The sequence below is a fragment of the Sinocyclocheilus rhinocerous genome, unplaced genomic scaffold, assembly GCF_001515625.1.
Source record: "Sinocyclocheilus rhinocerous isolate Xijiao unplaced genomic scaffold, SAMN03320098_v1.1 scaffold1724, whole genome shotgun sequence".
NCBI classification, from domain to species: Eukaryota; Metazoa; Chordata; class Actinopteri; order Cypriniformes; family Cyprinidae; genus Sinocyclocheilus; species Sinocyclocheilus rhinocerous.
Window position 1 is genome coordinate 26,735 of NW_015626034.1, and position 20,622 is coordinate 47,356.

At 36.9% G+C, this 20,622-nt stretch overlaps 1 protein-coding gene and 1 pseudogene across 1 annotated transcript; one reads left to right on the forward strand and one right to left on the reverse strand.

The window, feature by feature from the left end:
- Positions 1 to 5,227: 5,227 nt before the first annotated feature.
- Positions 5,228 to 12,509, reverse strand: rab18b (RAB18B, member RAS oncogene family). The gene is made up of 7 exons (XM_016512723.1): positions 12,337 to 12,509; positions 11,481 to 11,536; positions 10,622 to 10,683; positions 10,345 to 10,417; positions 9,850 to 9,968; positions 8,209 to 8,275; positions 5,228 to 7,212 (listed from the first exon to the last, which is right to left on the reverse strand). Exons 1-7 carry the CDS (start codon positions 12,402 to 12,404, stop codon positions 7,040 to 7,042), a joined length of 618 nt encoding a protein of 205 aa, XP_016368209.1. The 5' UTR covers positions 12,405 to 12,509; the 3' UTR covers positions 5,228 to 7,039.
- A 3,933-nt stretch (positions 12,510 to 16,442) lies between these two features.
- LOC107708853 (patched domain-containing protein 3 pseudogene) lies at positions 16,443 to 19,259 on the forward strand (annotated as a pseudogene).
- The last annotated feature ends 1,363 nt before the right edge of the window (positions 19,260 to 20,622 follow it).

A 20,622-nucleotide genomic window follows, 5' to 3' on the forward strand; every position in this document is an offset into this window, starting at 1 on the left:
CACACACATGCATGTATTATATATTTCAGAAAAATATGTTATGTTTATATATTAAATATATTTATATATAATATAAATTCTATGAATATAAATATATACATGTAAATATTTTCAAAATATATACTGTATGTGTGTGTACTTATATATAGATAATAAATATGCACAGTACACACACACATATATATTATGTAAACAAAAACTTTTATTTTGGATGCGATTAATCGCGATTAATCATTTGACAGCACTAATTTTGAGTTAACTTATTCTTGGTCCTTCAGATTTCATTTTAATTGTAAAGTTTTAGTTTTTTTTTTTTTCATTTTATATATATTTTTTAATATTTCTGTTTAGCTTTAATTCATTTTTTATTTCAGATTGAGTTTTAGTAATTTTAGTACTTCAACCTAAAGTAATTTTATTCAGTTAGTTGCCAAGGCAATATAAGGCAATATTTATATTTTCTTTAATTTTATCTTTATTTCAATTAACAAAAACGTTTTATTATTTTTAGTTTGAGTTAAAAATAACAACATTGAGATGATGTTGTTAATAGAAAGATGTGACCATTACCATTTATTTATTTATCCCCCCCCCTCCCTAAAGCAGAAACAGCCCTCCATATTTTTTTTCTAAGTGGTGAATATAAAGAGTTGAAGCCACATTTTGGTAAAGGCAACTAAAACTTCAATCTGATAAAGAAATAGCACTACCCATGTCAAAACAATTACGCTTGACATCTGCACAGAGCTCAGCTGCTTGTACTAGGCCATATTGGATAAGCATTTGCATTTCAGTTATGTACCTAATAGGTCTTCAAGATAAGCTGTTTGAACAGTCCGATATGTCTTGCTGGACAGTTTAAAACGGTTCAGCCAGCAGTAAGAATTTGGAATTGAACATACGGGACGGTCTACCCTACAGTATATCTTCTTACAGTCCTGACCACATGCTCTATGTTTTGTTCTCAAGTCTTCTTTCTCCCCACCCATGCTTCAAGGAAGACTAAAACATAATATTCACCATTCTTCTGGCCTTGCCCTCATCTAGAATGATTCAGTGGTCAACTGCACCCGCTGTATCAACACAAAGAGCCCAATACAAATAGTAAAACACCTCGAAATGAAATGGAGAAATCAAGCGTAGCGTTAGTTCTGGTAGGTCACGTTAGTCAAGCTCGCATCAGCTGACTCTCAGCTGATCCCCATCTACATATGGGAATACGACACCTATCTAAGCATTCATATATAAGGTCCCTCAGTATTATCAGCAGTTTTCGCATTGCTCAATAGCTAATTACCCTCCTCCATCCCCAACTCCTCCTCTGTCAGTCGGGATTCAGCCTTCTGATTCTCCTTGAATCAGACTAATTCTAAAATGTGTACATAAAATGATTGAACTTAACAATATCTGCAATACATTTATGTTAGTTCTGTTCTGTTTACCCTGGGGGGTTATTGCTGCTCTCCCTGCTCTCATCCATGCTAGGCTGCATGGAGGCGCAGGGAGTTCTTGCCCAGAACGGAACCATACCGCCAATCCAAACTGTATGCTAATTGTCAATCATCTTTGACGATAGTGGCCCTGACAGAACTAGCAGGAAAAGTGTAACATTGGTGGAAATCTGTTGATTTTGATGTAGTTTCAGTTCCAGGCATCATGAGGGCCACAGTGATATTTATATATACAGTGTATATATATAAAAAAAAGTTTATGCCACATTAAAGAGTGGAATCTGATTGCTTGCAGAGCTCCTTTGCCAGTGTATTGTACAGTTGCCTGGAAAGTGAACTTTGGACAGATCATATCACACACATAAAATCACAATTAGAAATGACTTACTGTATGTATACAAAATAATTTAAGGCTATTTCTTAGTAAAACTGAGGTTTGTCAATATTTGAAAAGCTTACAGATTGTGGTGTAATTTGGCTGTATTGAAGGCATTATCAGAAATGTAATTTTGACAGTAATTTAGAAGATCTGTCCAAAGTTTACTTTCCAGGAAACTGTACGATGCACTGACAAAGGAGCTCTGCAAGCAATCAGACTCCACTCTTTAATGTGACATGCGAGCTTATTTATAACTAATTATGTCCGATTTACTTGAGATTTTATTTCAAACCCTCCAGTGAGTTGTTCTGTGTAAAATATGTCTAGCAAATAAGAAACCAGCTTACAAAAAAAAAAGTTGTTATCTTCTACAAAGTTAATTCCACAAATTTGACTGGCTGAGCAGCATTCCTCACCTCAAGCAACCTGTCACTCACATGAGACTGCAACAACAGAAAACAACGATCCAGTGGTCCAATCAGTTCCTGATGGATAAAATCAAATCCCACCCAATGTTTTCTCATTCGAGAAGCTGTTTCATTCGAACATACGTCACAATAGGGAATAAAAGACAAGCACAACTTCCGTTTCATGCCGATTTAAAACATAACGGCACTATAAGATCTCACTGTTTTTGTCACTGTGCTTGTCTTTGTTTGTGGTGACTCTTTCTACAGTTTAAATGCAACCAAAAAAATCCAAATTGTCAGACTGATGGCTTAATCGGACTGAAAAGTCTTTGTGTAAACACTTCAGTCAAGTCAAGTCACCTTCATTTATATAGCGCTTTATAGAACAGGTTTTCAGTTTCAAATCTGCTTTACAGTAATAAATAGGAAAATAACCAAAGATGCAAACTTTATCAAATATGAGACTAATTAATATTCTGCTGTAAAGCAGCTCTAACAAGACAATTCATAGTTTTCATGTTATTCCAGTTATTTTACAAGGCTTGCATTAAGTAGTAATGTAGTAAGTGTCACGAATCCGGTCTATAAACTTCCGTTCTCTCACCACCAGAGGTCACCCGCTCTCCACACGGACTCACACACTACACAGACTGTTACACATCACCCTGGACTACATTTCCCATGCTCCATTGCACTAATCACAAGCTCACCTGAAACCAATCACACACAGCTGCTACCAATAACACACACTATATAAATCAGTCTCACACCACCATTCAATGCCGAGTACTGTTTAGCGTTTATCACTTTGATAGCTACTTTAAGGAGCCTGCCCTAGTTTTCATAGTCTTGCCTGTTTTCCTGGTTCCTGATTCTTGCCACGTATCTTGGATTAACCCTTTGCTTGCTGTTTCGGACTGTTTGCTCCTCGCCTGGCCTTATACACACGTTTACGGATTACCCCTTTTGTCACGCCCTCTGGATTACGTTTGCTGTTGTCTGACTCAAGCCCGTTTAGGATTACTCTTTTGTCTTGCCTGTGCCATATCTGTTTGCTGTTGTTCGACCCTGCCTGTGTTTTTGACTGTTTATTAATAAAAGCTTGCACATGGATCCGCACGCCTCTCGTCTCGTCAGCTCCGTAACAGTAAGACACTGATATTAAAAGGACACATTCAGTATACACCTTATTGATGATGCATACTTTGTACAGGCAAGCAAATTAACCCAGAATATAAACGCAATACACACGTTTCAGACAATACACACGTTTTCCCATAGAAAACCATTCTAAAGAAAACACTTAACCATTTAGCGCATTGCGTTCTTATTCCGGGCTCTGCTTGCCTATACGGTTTTAAATATATTAAGGCACTTTAACGTTTTAATTTCCCATTGTTTTTAGTTATTTAAATATTGTGGCGGATGCCTAATATGGATTGCAAATGGCCAAAACTTGCATTTTGTTCAAATATCTTTTGTCTTTTAAGAGGTGATCTAAATATTTGTGGATTGGAAACGGACAGAAAATTGACAGGCTTGTGCTGCAGTTCTATGGATGTTTTGCCCTCCAAGTCTTCAAGCCAGTCGCGTGACAGAAAACTATGAATAGTGTCATTAAATAGTGTCTCAAGTCAGTTCAGTATTTGTTCAGCTAAACTCAATAACTCTGTGAAGCTCATTAATTATTAAATGAGCTCAATTTCACTATAAATAGCTTTACAGAAGACAGTAGTGTCATCATCCAGCTCAAGTCCGTTCAGGTTTTGTTCTCATCCAATAGTGTCGAGCTCTTGGCTCAAATTCTGTCATGACAACTCTCAGAGGGATTGGCATGGTAATGTACATGACAATGTTAATGTATTTGGTCTTGGCGGAATAGATCTGCTACGTTGCCGCTGCGGCGGCGGCAGAGCAAGTACCGAGACCTGCTACTGCCAATACATCCACAACATGCTGCTGTGAGCATGTAAGAAATATTGCTGCTGCAAATATAACATACATGAAATAACCCCCGTATAGCATACATGAATTACCTCGTAGCAGATCTATACAGGTGGAGCTGGGGAAGGTGAAGGGTCTCAGAAGCAAGCTGCAACTGCTATGGTAAGCCCTAGTCATATATTTGAATGCTGAGCAGCAAGCTCATTGGCTACCGATACAGGAGAGAACCAATCAGCTGTACCATGTGATAATGATATTTTTTTATTTTGCAATTCAAGCATCATAACAGAACACAATAAGCTAACATAAACACAACTGTAAGTCCTCACAGACTGAGACATTCATATTAATCATACTATAACATGTGATAATGATATCATTAGGTCAGATTGAGTTAGACCTATCGGACTGCGCCATCAGAGTTTCATGCCAGAACTCTGTATTTATACAGACCTGAATGAAATTTTGATTGGAAGGTGTAGTGTAGACCTGAAAAAATCCAATCGGTAACAATTTATTTTAAGGTGTCCTTGTTAAACGTTATAGCCTACGTACTACTTACTATTATAATAACATTTGCATGCAAGTAACCCTAAGCCAAACCCTGATCCTAACCCTAACCATATAGTAAGTACATGTAGTTAATTACGCGGTACTTAAATGTATAATTGCACTGTAACAAGGACTCTTTACAATAAATGTAACCATCCAAACAACAGGGGAAAAAAAGCATGTAAACGCTTGAATCAAGAAGTTTTACATACATGAACATACTGTAGCCTACATGTTTATTTATATCTTGCGTCTTAAAAAGGATTCAGTGGAGAAGGCTGAATATTTGGCTAAAAAGCTCCAAATATACTTGAACAGTACTTTAACTTTTTGTATCTAAAATTTGCCAATCTTAACTTCTTTATTGAACTGTTGCATAAAAGCAATAGCTATCACACACAATTGAGCAGCACAGCATGCTTTTGTGTTTAGGAATTTTTTTTATACCTGACAATCAGACGTCTGCGTAATCAGAGCTAATCTTTCAATGAAATGAGAGAATGATGTCTGTTAGGCCTACGGTTTCTTTAAATTACCTGAGGTGCCACTTCAGTTTGAAAACGCATGACATTTATTGTGATTTAGCATGTTCATTGTATATTCCAGAGTCTGTGTATGTAGAGCACAGTATAGAAATGTTTCACAGTATATGGCCTGTTCAAACAATACGGAGCGATAGGTATCAATTTCCTGCTTCTGTGATCTTCAGAACATCTACATGCTCATCTGGAGTTCATTTACTACAATTTACATACTAATAATATATAATTTTAAACAGACATTCACACAGACTTTAACAAAAGACACTATGCTGTGGCAGTTCAGGGTATAAACACTTTTGCAAGTTAGATATTTTAATGCAAAAAAAAAGGTAAGATATATATAATTTCTCCTAATTTTCCAATCCATAGCGGAAAATGGCATACAGACTAGAACATCGATGTTCAAGGACAACAGCCAAAATGAAAGAAAGCATCTACAAAACTGAGAATGAAGAATTTATGGAAACAGAACTGCTGTATGTGAATTTAATACCCATAAATGGTAAGAAATCCTAATTAGGGTGCTGGTTAGTGTATGGTTTTGCGGCTACAGGAAGTCATAAGCCATTCTTCCTATGACTGAATATATCTCTCAGCAGCAGAACAAACACACAGGAATAAGTCAAACATATTAATACTCATACCTTATGACCAAGATGTGTTTATAATTAAATGAAATGACTACTTTACCCATGTACCATTGGCCATTTTGACTGGCTACAATAACACACACACTCTCTCTCTCTCCAGATTCACAGTGAAAGCCTGTAGTGCAGATCATGTTTCACATGCAGATCTAATAAATATTAAGCCAGGACCAAATCTTCCATTTCAAGTCACTATGTGAAAAGAATCAATATCAAGTCAGAAGATGGCTTCGTGATGAATGAACTTCAATACAGAAGTTATTTTTGGTATCCATTCACATTTAAATAGAAAACAAAAATTGAGTCAAAGATTAAAACACAGTGGAGTAAAATGGATCATCTCATGTGTTATTCAGACAAAAGTCATCATAGATTACATTATTTAAACATGCTTAATGTATCTCAATGCATGAGAGCTGGAGCTAAACAGCATTTCATAGATTACTGTGAATTATGATTCAGAACAGCTACTGAAGTCGTATTATTTACAAAATAATAATTCAAACTCTTCAAGATGGTAGAATCATGCGAAGCAATATTTCTAAGGCCAAATATTATAAAAAATAACATGGGAATATGAAATTGAAATAAAAAGCTGGAGATTAAAATGAGAGCAGCAGAGAATATGTTAAGCAGATCAAATGTAATACAGGTACAAAGGACATTTGATAACATCCATGTTGATCCTGCCGATCCTCGGCCCCTCCCCTCCTAGAATCCTATTGGCCTACACACATCAGGTCAAAGGCGGCGCTCCCATTGAGGGGGAAGCGTGTCAACTCTGCCGTCCTGCTGGGGGTGGGGGAGAGAGCATTATATCTGTCATATTTCAACATGCTCAGGGTGTTATCTTCAAAAGGACTTATTTTGCATAATAACGGTTTACATTGGCTCCAGCTAATGTAGCACTGTGATACATTAATCGAGAATAACATGACAGAATCCTGGGACAGAATAAAACAACATTGAGTGACAGAGAGTGTGCAAACTGCAAAGGTCCCTTTGACCAGCTCTAAGCGAGCAGACCATTCCCCCTCAGAGGAAGCTCTCATACAGAAGGAAGAAAACGGTGCTTTCCATCTCAGTTTGTGGTTCTTGGTTCGAGGTGAGGATGTTAAACCAGGGAGCAGTAACCCCCACAGGCACCCTGACGCTGCTGTTCATGATCGGACAGCTGGACACCGTGGTTCTGGATGCTGCTCTCCCAGAGCCCCGGCGTCTGCAGGATCTTTTCAACCAGTTCTTCAAAGGCACACTGAACTCCATCCCGCGTCTTTGCGCTAGCCTCTGATAATGGAAGCACATGGGTTAAGAAAGGACAGGAGAGGGAAAAACAGTAAGGAGACTTGTAAAGTAAAAATAAATAAATAAAAAATGTGTGATGCAGTCAGAGTTTAAGAGTACAAACATTAATTGATGACCTTTAAGATTACCAATTGTTGAAAAAAAAAAGAAAGAAAAAAAAAAGACACCAGACACCACAACCAAAATCAGGGGTGCCCAAACCAGTTCCTGTAGGACCACTGTCCTGCAGAGTTTAACTAGTCCAACCCTAATTAAACAAACTTGAACCAGCTAATCAAGGTCTTCAGACTAACTAGAAACTTCTAGACAAGAGTTATAGAGCTGGTTCTAGCTAAAAACTAAACACAATCTGAAGTTTGGTAGGCTGTTTAACAGAAAAAGCCATTATACCCAACAATCTGATTATACAAATCTGGCATGTGCTATTGTACTAGCATACTGTGCTGCATATACTACCTACTGATATATAAAAAAATAGTTGATGAAATAATATGCATTCTGTGTCTGTTTGTCTTTGTTGTCAACTCTGTAAAGAATGTGTGATCTTTTGACACTCGAGATCAAACAAGTGTTGGGGGGGGTTACTATATAAATATAAAAAAATATGAATTATATCAGAAATAAGCAATCACAGGGTAGTGCTATGGCAGAAAAAGACTTATTGTTCTGATGTTCCATGATATCTTCAGGAACAAAAGCAAATGTATCATAAGCACATGTTCAATACAAATTCACATTTTATAACTGAAAACCATTCTGACATCTGTAACTTTATTTCAAAGAGCCAGGAAAATATAAAGAAAATCCTGGCAAGACAGGATTGTCTGGACACAGGCAGACCATCATGCTCATTCGCATCCTCTGATGGCTAACAGGAGACTTTACTGCCAAAAAAACTAATTAGCTTAAGATCCAGGTAGGACTATCCAAAACATCCAATCTAACTGAAAACAAAATGATGATAAAGAGGAAACATACCAATAAAAAGCATAGAGTGTTTTCGTGCAAACTTCAAGCCTTCGTTCCGGTCTACTTCACGGTTGTCCTGAAACAGATAGGTCTTTCTAATTATAATGCTGAGTCACCCCAAGACAAAGCAACTAAAAAAAGTTAGTTCTAGGAAACTCCCAATGTCAGCACACATAACTTAAACACTTGTCTTTAAGGTCACATTCCATTACTTTTTTGGCAACTTTCCTTACCAAAAATACAGGAGCTCATGTTATTTAAATCGTTTGTAAACAACTGTTTCTAACTTGTTAACATCTTTTTCAATAAACCACAGAGACCCATTTAAAATCTTAGTGCGTTTTATTTTCTTCAGGAAAGTAAACATTTTAATTTACTTTTTTTTTTTGTGAAAAATTCTGAATGTTTTGTTTGAGTTCAGTTGTATCCCTTTTTACTTGTATATATATATAAAATAAAATAAAAAGAGCAAAGAAAGAAAGAAACTCATGAAGTGAGCCAAATAGACCCTGGCATACAGTATTACGTATTTTTTAATGTCTGGAATGACTGAAAAATCAGCATCCGAAGTGTCCGTAAAATAATTATCAATAATCTGTTAGTAAGATTTAAAGACTTCAAAGCCAAACTGAACATTTAACTGAAGCCAAGGACGTAGTTTTGCTTTTGACATTGGGACATAAAAGGACATAACAGCACAGGCAACTACCTTTAAGTTCCGCCCATGTATTAAATGTGCGTCCTTGAAAGCGCACAGTTTTGAAACATATTTAGGCTACTTTAACTTATGTAATATCAATGGTATAACATAGCCTACTTCAGATGTGTCCCAAATTACAGAAACATATACATAATTAATCATTTGATTAAAATTATTGCTAGAGACAATTTGGTAGTTGCTGGATATTGGTAGGGACATGTCCCTAGTGTCCCTATCTAATTCTACGCCCCTGACTGAACCCCTTTCATCATTACTTTAAGATTCGAGTTTTCTGAAATTGAGGCTAGACTTGGAATTCTAGACCGAACATTAGTCTTTTATGGAAGAATATTCAGGACAATTTTCAAAAGGAATTGCAAATTGTATTTTCAATTGCGTTTTCCATATGTGTGGACACAAATTGTGACAATCCAAACACATTTGCAAATCATGCATGACTGTTTGCGTTTTCGCGTATGCAGTGACTGACAAATTTCTGAAAATTGCCCTGAATATTCTTCCATAGTCCTTATTTGCCTAGAATTCAACAACAAAAAATCCACCATCTTTTATTTCACATTTAATAGCACCTTATCTTCCGTAATTTTTCTGCATTAATCAAAGTGACATCACAGCTTATATTTAAATTTCAGATATACAGAGTAAGATTTGGGACCAAGGCAACTTGCCTCTGGGTAGGGCTATCCATCATTTTGTCTACTTAAAGGGGCATTTCATATGAAAGTAAAAATGAAGACAATTTTCTAAATACCTTTTCTGCGCTCTACAAAAGAAAGCCATTAATAAGGGCGTGTATGTTCATTTTGGGGGTTCATTTTTGGGTGAACCATCCCTTCAAGACACTGTTAATATAAAACAACCGTCACAGCTATACACCAAAACATTGTATCAAGCAGCTTTACATTCAGAATAACATTAATCAAACAAACCTTGTCAATTTTGTTCCCAACTAGCATTTTAACCAGGTCGTTGCGTGTACAGTATGTCTCCAGCTCATTAAGCCAGTTCTCGAGCTTTGTGAACGTGTCCCGCTTTGTAACATCATACACTAAAAAAAAGAGAAAACGATAACAATTTAAATTTTACATTCAACAACTAGTACATGACTTTGATTGAATTTGAGAATTAATATAATGCACAGTCTTGTCTTGTGACAACATTTGGCCAACTGTACATTATTCTACATATTACATGACTAATTACTAAATTAACAAAGACATAAAATAAATATACACCTCAGAATGATCTGAGAGACATGAAACTCACACAGCTATGTAGCTGTGTCTGAGACAATCATGAAATGTATTGGTCATTATACATTATACAAAATATCTGTTTGCAGAACTCCCGACTGACCAATCCGAATCAAATATTCCAAAGAACTGTGTAATAAATAATTAAATAAAATATGCAAAAACACTAACCCAAAATGACACCCTGGGCTCCTCTGTAGTAGCTTGGTGTTAGAGTTCTGAACCTCTCCTGACCGGCCGTGTCCTAAAACAAGTTCATGAGGATTTCAGCAGCTTTCTAAACAGACTACGTCACTTCATTCTACAAAGCGCGATAGTGACATCTAGTGGAACAAGACAATTGTAAGAGTAGTGAACGTGATAATAATCCACAAATAATTCAGGCATTAAGCCACTACATCGCTGTATTGAGTGTTGTTGAGCATTTATAAAAGATAAAAGCACTTACCCATATGGCCAGCTTTGCTCTGTTGCCATCTATTGCAATAGTTTTCACTTTAAAGTCCACACCTAAATAACCAATGAAAAATACAGAAATGGAGCATACTTTAAAATACACAAGGGTTAAAGGGTTAGTTCACCCAAAAATGAAAATTCTGTCATTAATTACTCACCCTCGTGTTGTTCGAAACCCGTAAGACCTTCGTTCATCTTCGGAACACAATTTAAGATATTTTTGATGAAATATGAGGAATCTCTGACCCTCCCATAGACAGCAAGGTAAGTACCACGTTCAAAGTCCAGAAAAGTATCAGGATGATCGACAAAGTAGTCCGTGTGACATCAGTGGTTCAACTGTAAAGTTACGAAGCTACAAGAACACTTTTTTGCACAAAGAAAACAAAAATAACGACTTTATTCCACATTTTCGTCTCTACTGCGTCACTTTGGACGTGCGTTCACGACAGTACCATGTGTGGCGTGCCGGCGCTGACCCAGATCCGGCATAATGATCTGGGTCAGCGCCGCCACACGCTCGCGTCATGATACCGTCGGGAACGCGCATCCACAAGTGACACAGTAAAATTGTGTTTTTAAATCTTAAATTGTGTTCCGAAGATGAACGAAGGTCTTACGGGTTTCGAACAACACGAGGGTGAGTAATTAATGACAGAATTTTCATTTTTGGGTGAACTAACCCTTTAAAGTATATTTGTTAAGGAGGTAAAACTAAATATTTTAACCACAAGACTAAATTGCTCAGTAAGGTTTAGTTTATAAGCTCATTAGTTTTGAGCATTAACTGATTACAGGCCTGTTAATAATGTCTGGTTACTACCTGTAATATTCACAAATACATGACTCACCAATGGTCGCAGCTAATTCTGGGTCGAATGTGTCATCTGTGAAGCGCAGGAGCAAACTGGGGACATAACGCATAAATATAAGAAAATCAGCATTAAAAGGATACATAATTAAGTCAAGTTTCCTCACATTATTGTTTTCTTATACAATTACACTTTCTTTTCTGTAAACATGACAACAAATTCAATTATGAAGAACACTTTCACTTACCTGAGTGGATGAGGAAGGGCTTTGAAAAATTACTTTAAAACTAATTTAGCTAAAGCACTTTGTCATCATAAGTAAACGTGTGTAAAGCACATGTTTAAATCTGTTGTTCATGTTAAGTATTTGACCCCTCTATAAACTCGAAGGCCTGTATATTTAGAGGTAACTGTTATGTTAACTGCCACACCACAAAATGAGCAGATAGCATGACTGCTACAGAAACAGCTGCCAGCTAACACTGCTGCTGCTCTTATTAAATATTTAAAGGTATGCGACAACAGTAACAGTATACGAAGTATTCATTACCAGAATATTTTAAAAAGTCAAACTAAATACATGTCCATGGCTTCACAATTATGAAGCTAACAATCGACGGTGCTTATTAGTCAACACATTTGAAGGCTAAAAAAAAATACCACGAGGGGCACAATATAGCGCATTTCCTTTTGTTCTTGAGGCCAAAACAACATTTAAAAGTTAAGTTTAATGGCTGAATAGAATTGGCAAAGTCTGGGCACAGGCGACAGTTAACATTAGTTTAACGGAGCTTGTTGCTCGTTCAGACGAGGCTAACGCTAACATTAACAACTCATCCTACTGTACGAGAAAGACTAAACGGGGGTGGGGGGAAATAGCGGATTCGGACCTCACCTTGATTTACCGACACTACTCTCACCGATAATTAAAATCTTCAAAGTCGTTAACACGTCGTCGTCCATGTTCCGGCTGTTTACACTAAAGCTGGTTAAACTCGGCGTTCACTGCTGCTGCGCTGGAACTTCCGACTGGAGCGTGACGTCACGAGTGTCATTGTTGCGTAAGAAATCCAAGCCATACTGTTGAAAGAAATTTTGACTGAGGACACTGGGGCTACTTTTAAAGATTTCATAAATGGTGTTCATAAGAAGATAAGAAGTGGAATAACTATTCATGATGAGGAATTGACTGACAAAATAAAGCTATCTCAACAACATATTGTCAGTCAACATTTGATCACACTGACTATACATGCTTGATACCATGAAAGTATTGCGTAACCCACAAGGTGAGATAAATGTCCATTAAAATAGCTCGTGGTGTGCCCTGTTAGAACGTATGGTTGCACTTTATTTCCATAGTCCACTTTAGACATTCTACTAACTAGTAACTTGGCAAAAGGTACATACACAGATAGACCTCAAGTGGTGCTCAAGCACCTGCCTGTTTGGCCTCTGACTAGATAATTGTCCTTTTCTGCAATACATTTTTTTATTTTTTGTAATATATTTTAGTTTCAGATATTTTATATTTTAATTAAGCTTGTTGTGCCCAACAGCTGCATTTAAGTTCTAATAAACCTTAGTCAGGGTAGCACATTATTTAATTTTTTACTGGAATGAGGCTGGAATAGAGGTACAAGGTGTTCAATGGATTTCATTGTTGTTTAACAACATACCGATTGTTCAGCTGACGAAACGTCTTTCCAAAAACACTCAGTAGACAAAAACTCCATAAAACAGTTTGGAAAGTTTTTGAAAGATTTGCTGAAAATTTCATGATCTAGGGCTTTACTGTACAGTGCGTGCTATTGCAAAGATTGTAAGTCTATCCTTCACAGCATTGTTTTCGAGCCTCTCCCACTCTTTGACATCACCACAAGTGACCAAAATGTTTGACCACAGTTAATGCACACTGTGCACATCCACCACAGCCTGACCTTGAATTCCTCAGTGGTGACACTGCCACTATTAAAACATCTCAGTACAGCCTGCCTAACTTAACCCTCCATTAAGCTTAACAACAAACAAGCTAGTCTGGCATTGGCGTAACTTAAGCATCATGCAAGGTCAGAAATTACATCAAAATCTTCAAATTTGAAATTCAAGATGAGTTTTCATTTTTGTGTTTACAACAGAATAGTTAAGCAATATCACATGAGCTTTTTTTCCCAAATATCAGCATGATTGCTAGTGTGATATTCATTTTACACAACAGTTTAATAAACAATATGTTATTAACGGATCAAGAAAAGGGATCGGGAAAGGTCCACGAGCCAGGACTTGGGGCGCCCATAGCGCAATGTATCATAAATAACAGCACTTCTGTTAAAACTTGCTTTTTACTTGGGCTAAGTTTACTGTGGCAACAAAGTTGTAACACTGGATATAACTGTACACAGAAATGCCATTTTGTCACACTAAAATCATCTTAACAAAGTAAGCATAGTGTTAATGCCTCATGGCTATACTTGCTTATTTTTAACTCTGCTTATTTTTAGGCTTACAGATTGGTCCCATTTACCGCAGTCGTAACTGCCTCACCATCAAACAGCAAATGCATCAACTAAAGTTTGTCCATTATCATGCCCTGCTTTGTTTTCTCAGTAATCCATACTTCACACCATTTCATTCATAAATGAGTTTATTGACAACAAACTCTCATGACAACAAATATTTAGTCCAGTGACCCAAAGCAAGGATTAATGCTTCATTTAATATCAAATGGTTGCAGAGTTATGGCAGTTGTGATGCTCCTGTGGGCCACAATTTAGACACAATTTAGTGTGCATCCTCAGAATGTCCCACTCGGACCTCTGGCTTTCTGATCCAAGAGGACCCCCTCGAGTTCCAGCACTTTCGAAGCTTGGACCCTTACCTAGAATGTTTGTATACAAAGTAAAATCAGTGAACTGCTTGAGGAAAGGGCGTGTCTTAAAGGGATAGTTCACCCAAAAATTAAAATTCTGTCATTAATTACTCACCCTCATGTCGTTCTAAACCCATAAGGCCTTTAGCGCCATTTTAAAGCTATATTTAAAATGAATTAAAACAACAGCAATAATAATAATAAAGTAAATACAAACTTTTTCCAGCATGTTAATTTTATCACCATTGTCAGTATTTTGACTATAAATGCATGTCATCTGATCACTTTAACACTAGTTAAATACTGTTAATAACGGTTCCAGTTTAACAAGGACATATAAATAAATAAATAAATAAACCTATATACAGGCACTAATATAGATGTAATACAGTTTTTGTTACCGTTTGCAGAAATTAAGAAATTGCAAAGTATGTGATTTTACATGTGCTAAATTGCAACTTCATCATTACAAATGTGTATTCACAAATATTTTAAAATAGATGACATACAAGTTTCAATAGAAATGCCTTTAGATTTTTAGTTAAATTTAAAACCATAAATGCTTGTCTGTACATTCAACAGTACACTTTAACAATTTTTCAAAGACAAGAAGAAATATATTACATTTTAATTTAATTGCAAATAGCATGCACTTATCCCAAATTATCACATTCAATTTGCGCTTAAGTATATTCTTTTAAAGTATATAATTTCCTTAATAAGTACTTTTTAAAAATGTATGCTAAAGTCTACTTCTTTTTCACAAGGGTATGTAGTTGCTATTCACTGCAGAGCTCAGATCATGGTGACCAGACTCCATCTTTCTTTCTCTCTAAGGGCAGGGCTGGATTATGGACATTTAACCCGCATTTGACCCCTGGACCTTTAACCTGAACACAATACAGTATGGATCTTTATGTGTCTAGCAATGTTGAGGTACAGGAGTGAGTATGCATGGGACACTCTTGGGTTACCAGTTCCAGTTTTTGTGCTGCTCGGACTTATTCCACTGCCATATCAGCAAGGGGGTAAAATGCTGCTGCTGCTTCTTCACCAGAGAGATCTTTTCTTTTTAATCCATCTACAAACCTTTTCCTGATATACAAAGACAAAAATAACAAAATCTGTAAATGTATTAATTTGTATGTATACATTGCATGCCCAAACTATTATTTAAACACTCAGTTGAATTGATTTTACGTTTGGCCACATCTATCGTTAAAAACACATGCTTTATTAGGTCCTAAAAGATGTCCATTTACTGTGAGGTTTGTAATTACCAACACTAAGGAAACTTTTTTTTTTTTTTTTAAAGAATGCTATTTCTCAAGATCCCTCTCCAATTTCTCTCAGAATCTCTGCCAGTTTTCTAAATAGTTACCCCATTGTTTGCGACTTCAGAGGTCCATTGTTTCACTGGGAGCTTGTTGCTCCTCATTTACAGGAGGTACCTGGATCACTGCTTCAGAAAATTGTTTCCTTTCAGAAGAAGCTCAAGCTTTTGATTATAGGTTTGAGGAGCAATTCTAATGGAAATAGTTACCACGATAACAAAAGAAAAAAGTCTAAAGAGATCCTTTGTGCCAGCAAATGTACATTGTAAGAGCTCTGGAGAGATATGATATGACCTGCTTTTTTATATTCTTTTTTGACATAATTTTACCACCAATGTAAGCCATTCCCCACAAGTACCATGTCCATCATGTTAAATATGGGTTTTTATTCGTTCAAATATTTCCCACCATTGGTTCATTATCCAGTGACAATTTCTCATCATGATATTAGAATTATTTGAGTAGCCTATATAAAATGCATGAATAATATTCCAGGTGTTTGAAATTTTTGCCTCTTCATGTAATCCCAGATGTGAATTTATGCTGTCATAGGGTCATACAAATTACATACAAAAATCCCACTGAATTACTGCAATTAATGCTGAATGGACTATATGGAAACAACATATATAACATCATAAAGTATTTATTTACATTTTTGGGGAAATATCTAACATACAAGCACAATTATGCATGCTCCACCCCAAAAGGCGAGGGCATACAAATACACTTACAATAGGCTACTTACAGTAACAAAATGAGGTGTTACATATTCAAATGAGGCATATATAATCCGCACATCTCCTCGCCGCCAGGTGTACAGATCAGTGCACATCTGCAGTAGTCATAGTGTCCTGCATCTCAGACTGCATTGAAAAGCTCATCCGGCTTTGTTTTGAAAGTGTCGGTATTCGTAGGGCTTCACCCGTGGTGGTTTGTCACTTTACTGCTGGCGGTGTCCGCAGGTCTCGGAGGAGGATTTTACTTTTTGAATGACCTGAAAGCCAACGACATAGTGGAGCAGTTTACACCGAAAAACGGCCGCGCTAAAGTGGAGAGGCGATTCTTTCAAGAAACCTTTCCACAAATTGACTCACAATTTTCAATTATACGATTGAACACTGACGGGGTTTTTGCATCTTTGCTATTCTCCTGTCAAACGAACAAGAAGAAGAATCACCGCAGCTCGTCGTGACGCACAGAAGTTTGTGTTTTCGGATATTTGCGCAACTGTGAACGGAACATGCAACTCTAACGTAATGCTTGATGTTCTAGATTACACTGCCAGCAACATTGATTTTGGCAACATAACGTATCCTGAGTACTGTCATTCCGAATTCAACTGTATCCACATGGGAAATATCATTAGTAAGGTGGAGGTGGATCACAATGGAGTTGTTCAAAGTGCCAAAGCAATGAGACTTTTCTATTATCTGCAAGAGAGCAATAATACACTGGAAGATGCCTGGCTTCAGGAATTTGTAGACTTGCTCTCTAACGTAACGACCTCCTGTACACATTGCTCCACTGCACAGAACAGAAATAAATTGGTCCCTAAACTGAAGTGTTACCTAAATAACTAGTAATATACAATCCCATTCTAAAGTTTTGCTGCTCTATATTTTATACTACAACCCCAAAATTTAACATTTAGAATATTTAAATGTACTGAAATAATTTCAACATTTTGAAGCAAAGTTCACTATTAGAAGACCCACTGGCCCAACATCTGATACACTTTAACTCTTTCTACCATTTTGGACAGAAAAAAATGTAAATGTAACAATTTACATGGTTTTATACATGTATAACTGACCAGTATGCATATATATTTTGAGACATGGACAGATTTTCAATGCCATATAGAATATACAGCTGTATATATGATGGGTTGTTTTCTAAAAATGGCAATGTGATAAAAAAAAAAAGGTGCTGGATTAAGGAGGTGACACATCTTACCCCACACACTGTAGCTCGCATTGGATAAACGGGTCAAAATGCATAAATGCAAATGTACAAAGAGCACTACATTTCATATTCTCCACAACTGACAGATCTTCATTTCAAGATGTGAAACAGTTTTTTTTTTAGGAATCGGTATTGATGACATGTTTATCATGATCTCCAGCTGCCAACGGACCAACATCCAAGACACAGTGCCAAAACGCTTGGCTGATACCTACAGAGAGGCAGCCGTTTCCATTACTATCACCACCCTAACTGACGTGCTAGCCTTTTACCTCAGCTACGGCAATCCCTTCGGCTCTGTTCGGTCTTTCTGTCTGTTTGCAGGCACAGCTGTCTTGTTCTGCTTCTTCTATAACATCACTTTCTTTGGAGCTTGTTTGGCTCTGAATGGCAGAAGAGAGGGGGCGAACAGACACTGGTTAACTTGCATGAAGGTCCCAGAAGAGGTCCCACCAGGACGCTCTAAAGTCTATACTCTCTGTTGTGTTGGAGGATCTTACGACCATAACACAGGCACTGAGGAAGAGCACCCAATGACACTGTTCTTCAGGAAGTATTATGGACCATTTTTGACAACAGTTTGGAGAGTAAAGCTTTAGTCATTTTGATTTACTTAACATACATTGCTGTTAGTGTTTATGGTTGCCTGCAACTTAAGGAAGGTATTGATCTCAGGAACCTAGCACTTGATAAATCATACATCATCCAGTACTATGAAGTTGAAAAGACATACTTTGATTATTGTGGTCCAAATGTAATGTTAGCTATCAACGGCACATTTCCATATTGGGAGGAGAGCAAACGCCATCAACTGGAGTTGTGTTTTGTACAGTTTCAGGAATTGAATTTTGTCAAGAAGTTGTCGACATCTTGGCTTCATTCCTTCGAAAAGTATGCCGAGAAACACAGTAATAACATCAGCTCAGGAGGTCAATTTAAAAGACATCTTTATGAGTTCCTGGACCACCAACCAATGCTCAAACAGGATGTCATCATAACCAATAACGACATAGCTGCTTCACGTCTGTTTCTTCAGACGGTTGTTGAGAATTCAAACGAGAAGAGCATATTGAACTCACTATGGAAGACAGCTGACAGCTGCCCACGTCCGCTGTTGTTCTACCATCCAGCGTTTATATACCATGATCAATATACAGTAATAGGGCATATCACTCTTCAGACCATCATTGTGGCAACCCTAGTAATGCTGCTCATCTCCCTTGTGCTGATTCCAAATCCTCTTTGTGCCTTGTGGGTTGATTTTGCCATCGTTTCAGTCATTTTGGGAGTCACCGGTTTTATGGCACTGCTAAACGTAAGTCTTGATTCAATCTCCATGATAAACCTGGTCATTAGCATCGGCTTTTCTATGGACTTCTCTGCTCATATCTCTTACACGTTTGTGTCCAGTACTAAGCCCAATGTGAATGAAAGAGTTGTGGAGGCAATGACACACCTGGGCTACCCCATACTTCAGGGGGCTCTGTCTACAATTGTGGGTGTGGTTGTGCTTTCAGCAGCTACATATTCAGAACTTTCTTCACCATTGTGCTCCTAGTCATTACTTTTGGGCTGCTTCATGGCATTGCTTTTACTCCAGTATTTCTAACTTTTTTTGGATTTTGCCAGAAATTATGGCAGCACTGAATTCGAAAATCAAACTTCTGCGTTTTCTTCATTATGTCCTATCTCTTTCTCAATATACTTGTAAAATTAACATTTTATTAAATAAAGAGTAAGAAAAAAAAGACAATTTCTTGTAGTTACTTTTAAAGCACTCAGAAGCATGTTCAAAGTATAGTGAAGGCAGATTTTCAAGCGTGTTGTTTTAAAGGGATCATATGACATTGCTAAAAAAGAACATTATTTTGTGTATTTGGTGTAATGTGTTTATGCGGTTTAACAACATATATTATTCCAGAAATGTGCAAAATGTAATGTAGTTGAAATTCATAGTAACTGTAATATAATTACAGTAACAACGTCAACATTTTTATTAAACCCGAGTGACTTCTGTTCCTCCACTGAAAGTCTGTTTACCATATTTGATGTGATTATATATGCTTTTGTCAGCGTTAATACGTGAATAAAGCCTATGTTAATTAAACTGCTCAATTAAAGTGGATTTCTTTTACAATCCATTTATGAACCTTTTGAACTGTCAAAATGTGTGAATGGACTTTAAAATGGAGGGACAGGAATCTTGGATTTCATTAAAAATATCTTCATTTGTATTTCAAAGATAAACAAAAGTCTTGAAATGTCAGAAGTGTGAGTATTTGATGTGTAGCTCCATCAAAAATGAACCGGTGTCATTTTAACTGTGTGGCTTCTAGAGGAAAGCTAATTCCTTTTCAAAGCAAAGAGACATAACTGGGTGAAGATCCTCAGACTTATAATTTGGGCCAGTAAGCAACCATCTAGAGCAGGGTTCCTCAAATCTTGCCCTGGAGGGCCAATGCGCTGCAGAGTTTAGCTCCAACCCTCATCAAACTCACCTACCTGTGATTTTCTAATGAGCCTGAAGACATTGATTAGCATGCTCAGGTGTGTTTGATTAGGGTTAGAGCTAAACTCTGCAGGAAAGTGGATCTCGTGGGCCAGATTTGAGGATGCCTGATCTAGAACACCAACTTGGCACCAGCTTTTATACTACTTGCATTTTCTTCATAAAATGAAGCATTTAGTTTAGACTTGTTTACTTGTATAATGGTAATGTTCTTGCAATGCAGAAGTTACCACAGTACATGAAAATAACAATTATGCAGAGTTATGTTTCCTTTATTCAGTTCAGCTCCCATTCATTATTTAATGTGCAACAGCTTCAAAAGAAAAATAATTTTGAATTACAAACCAGGCAGAACTCAGACTAAAATCAATCTAATACACTTATATACAATGATACAATGTCCTTGTTTTTAATTTTATTAATTATAAATATATACTGTATATACACACAACTAAAAAGAGCTTGGGTAAAAGGCAAACATACATGGAGGCAAGGTAAACT